The 8365-nt window shown below is 37.3% G+C and overlaps 1 protein-coding gene across 1 annotated transcript; it reads left to right on the forward strand.

Annotated features, from left to right (window-relative positions):
• The first annotated feature begins 437 nt into the window (after positions 1-437).
• Positions 438-7465, forward strand: LOC147495529 (mitochondrial adenine nucleotide transporter ADNT1-like). Its single transcript, XM_086564174.1, has 8 exons — positions 438-966; positions 2543-2591; positions 3117-3280; positions 3415-3452; positions 4881-4993; positions 5100-5213; positions 6572-6916; positions 7077-7465. The coding sequence occupies exons 1-8, from the start codon at positions 815-817 to the stop codon at positions 7158-7160; spliced, it is 1059 nt and encodes a 352-aa protein (XP_086420300.1). The 5' UTR covers positions 438-814; the 3' UTR covers positions 7161-7465.
• Positions 7466-8365: the final 900 nt, after the last annotated feature.

Genomic DNA, 8365 nt, shown 5'->3' on the forward strand with positions numbered 1-8365 from the left:
TAAAATGAACATCGTGACAACACAAACCGAATTTTTAAGTCCAAACGACTTCGTCATATCGTCTAGCAAAAAACCAAGAGTTTTGTCTCAAACGACATGTGTAGACCACTTGAGTGTACACTCAAACTACATGGTGCACTCAAACGACATTGATAAACCGTTTGAGTATATACTCAAACGACATGGCGAGACCATTTGAGTGTATACTCAAACGACCCGAGAGATTCGTTATGGCGAGACCGGTTGGATTGGTTGTTGGGCCTGGACTTTGATAGCAAACTTGAATATATATAAAATATATATATATATATTACAAGTTTGTTTATCAAAGTATATATATATATATATATATATATATATATATATATATATTTATTTATTTATTTTTTTATTTTTTTTTGGAGGTTGCCAATCCAATTTGACGAGTGCCCAATACAGGACCCTAATAAAAATCTTTCTATTTTTTGTCGATAATAAAAATCTTTCTAATCAATCACATAATCTATCCCATTATCTTTGAATAAACTTTACGATAAAATTTCAATTCCAACTTGTCTATAATCAAGACCCACGTGTCCTACAAAAAAAAAAAAAAAAGTCTCAGTTTTGACCAATAATTGGCAACCCATCTTAGGTTTCCGTCTCGTTTCTCGAAACAACAAGTGTTGAGTTCAAAGGTTCAACCCTGAACCCTCCGTACCAACAACACACACGAGTGCAAATTATAAACCCCGCCGCCATTTCTCGGCGTATTTTAGCAGCCTTTCGAAAAAAACATTTTATTGATTAAAATACGCCGAGAGAAGAAAAAGAGATGGCGTCTGAGGATGTAAAGACAACAAGTGAGTCAGCAGTAACAACGATAGTGAACCTGGCCGAGAAAACGAGTGAAGGGGTCAAAGCACCTGGTCATGCTATTCTCACTGTCTGCAAATCTCTTGTTGCTGGTGGTGTTGCTGGTGGAGTGTCAGTTTCATTTCTTCATTTCATTTATATATTTATTTATCTGCCTTGCAATGAATAAATGATTGGCATTGCTTGATAAACCCTAACTAGGGTTTTTGACATATGAATGTTGTTAATATATTTTTACTTATATGTATGTAATACTTATTTAGTTGGTCTAAAATGTAATGTGGGGATTGAGTGAGGAATAGAGAGACGGTATAGTGTTTCAACTTGGGCTAGTGGGTCAAGACAAATTAGAGAAATATAGTGCTTGATTGAGATGATACCTTTGTATACGGTGGAGACGGTTTAATAATTAATAAGGATACCAATGAGAAGTGTTTTGGTAAGAGTTGAAATAGAAACTGAATATGTAGATATTCTTAGTGGAAAAGACTGACTTTTGTTGCCAATAATTATTTGGGGGCTAAGCAGATAATTATAAATTTTCATCATTGATTCTTTTGAATATGGTAAATTCATTTCGTTTCTTTGTGTAGATTTCCTTTAAAATAAAATGTAAAATAAAAAGTCATTGGTGCCTTTTACAACTGTATGACTGTCAGAGTGTATGCCAGTCACAATTTCTTTCCCCTGTTTTTTCAGTTCTCGCAGTTTCCCCAACGCGCAGTTATCTTAATATGTTAAAGTTTGTGTCTTTGCATTTTAATTGATACTATTTTGAGTCTTATATCCTCCGTGATTTGTGGAAGGATCCCGAAAAGCTTTCTTTTGGCTGCAAACTTGACACTAACTTTATCTAGGTGTGGAATCAATTATGAAATGGTATTGTAATTTAGATAAGTTCATTATTTGAAAGTAAGACTGTGGCCTTTCTTGGAGCTGATTATGATCCTGGATGACGATCAGCTTCTTTGTTGTGAATTGTGAAGTTGCTCTTCTTTGCGTCTTGATGTAATTAAATTTGAAAATGGTTTTCAACACTCATTCCTTGCTGCTCTACCTGTTTCCTCTCTTGTGAACTATTCGTACATTAAGCATCTAAAGTATCTTTATGGGCTAGATTTCCAGTTCATAGGGAACAAGGGAGATATTTGTTTAAAATGTGTCATGTGTTTAGGATGATATATCATCATTAATCTCACTTCATCTGCATTTGAACTCTTCTGTGAGTTTGATGTTTCTAGCCAGATGTTTCGATTAAATATTTCTGAACTTAATAAAGCTGTAATATGGTGGTCCTAGAGCATATTATAAATTATCGAGTGAGCAGAGGGAACGATCTTGGCAGAAGGGGGGTATGCGGACAAAAACCAACTTGGTTGGTTTCTGTCTGTCTGTCCTCACCTTCTCTCTCATTTTTTCTTCGCCCCCAATACCCTTTCTCCTTCACCCATCTCTCTCTCTCCCCCGCATCACCCAACTCTCTCTCCCCCCGCAGCTCCGCTCACTCCCCACTGCCATGCAGTATACTAGTATAAATTATTAACATCTTCTCTCACTGAGTATGATACCTCTATCATGGTCTTATCAATGTTCTATAAATTTTTGTTTGTTTGATTGTGCTGCAGCAGTAACTATTACTTTCAGATCTTACTTGTATACTAAATCTTCTTATGCCTTTTCTGCCCAGGTCACGCACTGCTGTTGCTCCTTTAGAACGGTTGAAGATCTTGCTTCAGGTTATTATTATTATTATCATTATTATTTATACCACTTGTTGTATGGTCACTATAAACTGGAGATGGATGGCTGTTGACTCTGTCCCCAAAGTCATGGATCACAAAGAGTATATAACAAACTAACAAAGTCAAATCCGTGGTTTATCCATTCTTTTCCTAAATGAAAATTATACATTCCATAACCATATATCTCCCTTGGCTAATAATCGAGTAAAAAGATGATTGAGGAAAAAAAAAGGGAAGAATGTACAGCCTTACGAGTGTAATCTCTGGTAGATTTTTCAAGTCCAAAGGGTATGGCTGTTTCTTTAACTACTAATCTACTATTGTGATCACTATGTCCAAAAACTCTGCGATGAGAATTCTTATTATTGAGCGTCTGAGCTGATTGAGAATGAAATTAAAATTTCACTCGCTTTATAATTATCATTTATTTCTTAGATTTGGCGTTTCTCACCATCTGTTTTACACTTTCAGAGTTTTGTTTACAAGTTCTAATGAATTTCTTGCTATTGCATGGTTCAGGTTCAAAATCCTCATACCATAAAGTATAATGGAACAATTCAAGGCTTAAAGTATATATGGAGAACTGAGGGTTTCAGAGGGTTATTTAAAGGCAACGGAACGAACTGTGCACGTATAGTCCCTAACTCAGCAGTCAAGTTCTACAGTTACGAGCAAGCATCAAGGTATTTACCTTTCTTTAATAGTCAATATGTAGTTCCAAGAGTTAGTTTTTCTGTCTGTTTGTGCTTCAGATATGGAGCTCACTTATCTAGAAATCTATACCGTCTTTCTCATCATTTCTTGCTGTAATTTGCAGAGGTATTCTATGGCTTTACCGACAGCAAACTGGAAATGGTATGACCATCACCATTCTTACTTTACTGCATATTCCTCTGATTGGTAGTTTCATTTGTCTGTGAGTGTTGCATGTGTCTTTTGTCTGTCACGTGTATTGTAGGCCACATCATCCTAGACCCAATTTTTTGTTTGATTGGTAAAGATGGAACACATCTGACTAGAAAGGATCTTGTGGTAACTCATGGATACAAGGAATTAAAAACTAAAGTACTTCCGAAGCTAGAAAGATACACTAGCCCGATCACATGCTATGGTATGTCTCAACTAGTCTGTATATCGAATAGAGTTCCCTGAGCTGTAGACTAGAGAGATTGTTAGGAGGAAGCAAGGGGTGTGGATGTGAAGGAAAAGGCCAAGTCACTTGGAGTTTATCAAAGAAAAACTAAGATGATAGAGGAAAATAACAGGTTGAAGAGAAAGGTGTGTGATGGCAGCAGTCTAGGCAAGGATGGGAGTAATTCAAAGAAATGGTGGTAGTAGGTGGAACATAGGGATGTTAGGGGTGGATGATAGTGAAGCAGGAACAAGTGAAAGGTATGAAAGAAAAGAAAAACAGCAGCTTTACTTTTGGGACATTGGGGGTCAAGGTGAGAGAGAACAAGGCAAAACTTAAGGCGTTAATGGAAGGAATCGAGAAGCAAAGGTATGAGGAGGATCTGGAAAAGGGGTTAAGAGGGACAGCAGGGAGTTTGAGGACGATCATCTCAACTTAAGTAATTCGGCAGGGGGGGTAAAAAGTTCTTATATGGAACCCGGTTGTCACGGCTACCCTGTCCGCATGGCAACACAACAGTTTCCCCAGGGGGGAGGTTAGAGGCCTCTCTTCTTTTTCTTCTTCTTCGAGCTCTACAACCCCATGGCAAATTGATTACACTGAACAAACCTCCTGTGCTGGAAGCGACACCTGAAGAGTGAGCTTCTGGCATTATATCTAGTGACTAAAAGAAGAAGAAGAGAGAAAAGACAATACGGCCTAAAATTAGTTTTGGCCTTCTCTCTCACTCATCTATATACAAGAAAATTCATGTAACATGGACATGCCATATTTCAAAAATAGTCCGTGTCGGATACATATCCACATGTCCGTAACGGACACATATTGTATGTAATATCTCAATTTTTGATATTTCACTATGTCAGACATCAGTGTAACTTAGAAGAAAATAGTAGGGTTTACATAACACAAACATCCTAAAAATTTGGGAATTGTTCCATAGAACTCTAACTATATGTTTTACTTAATAAAGATAGAATAATGGTTCTGATTGAGCACAGTGAAATTTAAACTTCACATTGTATCTGTTTTTGATAAATTCCTTGTTTTACTCCGGAATCCTCAGTACATGAGTATTTTTTCAGATTCCATTTAGGCTTTGCAGTGAAGCAACAAGTGCTGGTTAACTAATTTTCTTTGACCTTCTGCAGAGGATGCACAACTAACTCCTCTTTTGCGTCTTGGTGCTGGAGCATGTGCTGGGATCATTGCCATGTCTGCAACTTACCCCATGGACATGGTACGGGGAAGGCTCACTGTTCAGGTATTGGTTGAATTGTTTATTGGGTTTCCTATGAGTTATTTTGTGTAGTTTTTTAGTATCTGTATATTTAATTTATTTTAATTTTTTCTACCTCTTGCTTATGCAGACAGACAAATCCCCCTATCAGTACAGAGGAATATTTCATGCACTTACAACAGTCTTTCGAGAAGAAGGTCCTCGCGCTCTGTACAAAGGATGGCTTCCTTCCGTCATTGGAGTTGTAAGTTGAATGTTTATATTGAAAAAAGTTTTGTGATTGCACGCTCATCCTTCAATATACACTCTTAGGGTGTGTTTGTTAAATTTTAACTCATGGAAAGGAAAGGAAATAAAATGGGTGGTCCACTATGGAATGGAATGGAAAGGAAATAATTTTAAATGGTATGTGTTTGGTAAACTGGGGAAAGGAAAGTAAAAACTGGGGAAAGGAATAATCATGTTTGTTTGCAAAAGCTATGGAAATGAATAATTGTATTGTTGAGTGGAGTGTATTAGTAGTAAGTCCCTATTTATCTATTTCCTTTCTTTTCCTTTCCACAAAATTTTCAGGGGTTAGCTAAAGACACAAAACCTTTTCCATTTGTTTCCATATGGAAAAGCCCATTTCCTTTCCATGGGTAAACAAACGCCTTAAAAACTATGGAAAAGGTGGACCACTCTTATTTTCCTTTCCTTTCCATAGTGTTTCCATCATAACAAACACACCCTTAGTTTATTATAGGAACCCTTTGCTATTTCTCCTTTTTTCTTTTCCCCAATTGGTACTGTGTTTCCTTTTTATATCTTTATAATTGTATAAAAGATAGTGAGTTTGAAAATATTCTAGTGGATACCACTTACTTTGTCTCCTTTGGTTCTTCACCGCTAGTGAGTGGACCTGTTTGCTCGTCTTATGCTTAACACGTTAACCTTTTAGTTAGTCCTGCAAGTGGTGATTACTAGATCTATTGCTTGGTTTCAATGGTTTCAGTGTTGGAAACCATGTCTTCCATGTTGGCAACCTTCATTTTATGATGATACCTAATTGAGCTCTATCAGCTGATGTTGAAGATATTTTCTATCATTTCACTGTGTCATCAGGCCTTAAGAGGATTTAACTCAATGAGAGTAGGGACTATGGTGTTGGTGAGGTGGTTGATTAATGTATCTAATATGCATTGCCTGTAGATGCTAATTACTATACTCTATAGGTCCAAGTCTTTGTCCTTTTCAGATTCATAGGAAAACTTTAATTGCCAATATCCTTCTTACAATTCAAACTAAGTGTGACACATATTGGAGGCCTTCCCAAGAATTTCATGTGGGACAATTTCAAAGCTGCCAACAAATATCACCTAGTGAGGTGGGACATATTGTATTAAGTGTACGATGGTCTCTATGTATTACCCTCAGTATCTCTAGTCTGTAGGTTCTAGTCTCTATTCTCCTTTACAGGTAATTTGTTTTAGAATTTGTTTTAGAATTTGTTTGGTGTCTAAAAGCTGTGATATTTATCCAATTAGATTTCATCTGTTTCTGCCTCTCCTGAACAGTGTTTTCAGCTCTTTCCACATCTCACATGTTTTCTTTTGTGTGCAGGTTCCATATGTGGGACTGAATTTCGCTGTGTATGAATCTCTGAAGGACTGGTTATTGAAGACGAGACCATTTGGACTTGTTGAAGATTCCGAGTTGAGTGTGCCAACGAGGCTTGCCTGTGGGGCTGCAGCAGGTACTGTTGGCCAAACAGTTGCTTATCCACTTGATGTAATTCGGCGTAGAATGCAGATGGTTGGATGGAATAATGCTTCATCCGTTGTTTCTGGTGATGGGACGACCAAGGCAATACCTGCATATACTGGCATGGTTGACGCATTCAGGAAAACAGTTCGCCACGAGGGGTTTAAAGCATTGTACAAGGGCTTGGTGCCGAATTCTGTGAAGGTAACTTTAGTAACTAACTTGGCACGAACTCTTAAAACCTCAGTAGTTTAGTGGAAAAAAATGTTAGGGCTAATATGATGGTAGTAGTTTCCGTGCGTTCGATAAGTGAAGGTATCCCTCTTTTACAACTCACCAAGTCTTCCGTTGCTGCTCACTGCAGGTGGTTCCATCCATTGCAATTGCATTCGTGACGTACGAGACAGTGAAGGATGTTCTTGGAGTCGAGATGAAAATATCAGACTAAAGCACATCGAATTGATGGATTAGCTAGCTAATTTTGTAGGCTGGTTGAGATAAATTAGGATGGTAACTTAGGGCCAAAATATCTTAGTCTGGAGGATGAGAGAAGTTAAAATCATTTTTAGCTGGTATACATATTTTCCTTTCTGTGTGTTCATCCCTGTCCAATGTTCGAATATACTTCATTTTAGCTTCCTCTCATTCTATGCTATCTAATAAGGGTATGTAAGGAATCCAAATGTGTGAAATTTTTAGCATATGTTTTTCAGTAATAATTGAAGGACGATTAGTAGTTGGTTATACCAATAACTGGTTATACTGTTTGTTATTGGTTTGTGCTCATATCTTGTTGCAGTTGCAATTTTCTCATGTGGACTGAAATATCGCTTACTTGGTTCTGTACTTATTTTCCATCAGTGTAGGGCTGTAGGCTATTTATCTTTCCCCGACCAACCACGTACCAACTGAGTATGGTTTAACAACCTAAATTATGTGAGATTATCACAATTTTGCTAGAAAACCCACTTTCCTTTGAAAGAAAAATATGGCATGTTCTGCAAGGAATCAAAGTATCAAGGCATCTCCAATAGGGGGTGTAAAAATACACCTCCACATAGGCTCCACCTAGGTGCCTTAGGATTTTACAATTTCAATTGCAAATTATTGTATAGTCTATAAATATCCACTTTTATTGTTCCCAACAGAGAAATGTAAAAAAGTTTGATTTTAAACTCGAATGACACTTGAAGTGACGTTCATTTTTAAATCGTGACTTTAGAAATAGATAGGGACGTTCGAACGTTTCTTTTGTTCAGACGTGTGTTGAAGTATCGTCCGGGCAATTTATCAACTGATAGCGAGATGGAGAATTTCCTACTCCCTCTATCAACTAATAGTCTATTACCTACGGTTTAACACTCCCATTAGATAGAGTTTTTTGACACTTGGGATGTAAATTTTCCACTTTGTACGGTTTGGACTCCCCATTGGAGATGGTCTCAAACAAGTTACCACTGTGGTTGATTCACCACAAACCTACTGAGTTCTTGGGCCCACGGGCCTCTTAACAATACATTTGGACTGGTGGCCCATTAATACACAATAAGGATCAGCGAAAGTGATTACTACTTCCGGAACCATAGGATACAAAAAAAAAAGCTACTGTCACTGTCACACACGCACTTCAAAACGAGGACAAAGAAATAAATA

The sequence above is a fragment of the Coptis chinensis genome, chromosome 6 (assembly GCF_015680905.1).
Source record: "Coptis chinensis isolate HL-2020 chromosome 6, ASM1568090v1, whole genome shotgun sequence".
Taxonomy (NCBI): Eukaryota; Viridiplantae; Streptophyta; class Magnoliopsida; order Ranunculales; family Ranunculaceae; genus Coptis; species Coptis chinensis.

Coding starts and splice junctions, on each gene's coding strand:
- LOC147495529 (XM_086564174.1), top strand. CDS start 815: ATGGCGTCTGAGGATGTAAAGACAACAAGTGAGTCAGCAGTAACAACG. Junction 2,592..3,116: donor GGTTGAAGATCTTGCTTCAG/GTTATTATTATT, acceptor TGCATGGTTCAG/GTTCAAAATCCTCATACCAT. Junction 3,453..4,880: donor CCGACAGCAAACTGGAAATG/GTATGACCATCA, acceptor GACCTTCTGCAG/AGGATGCACAACTAACTCCT.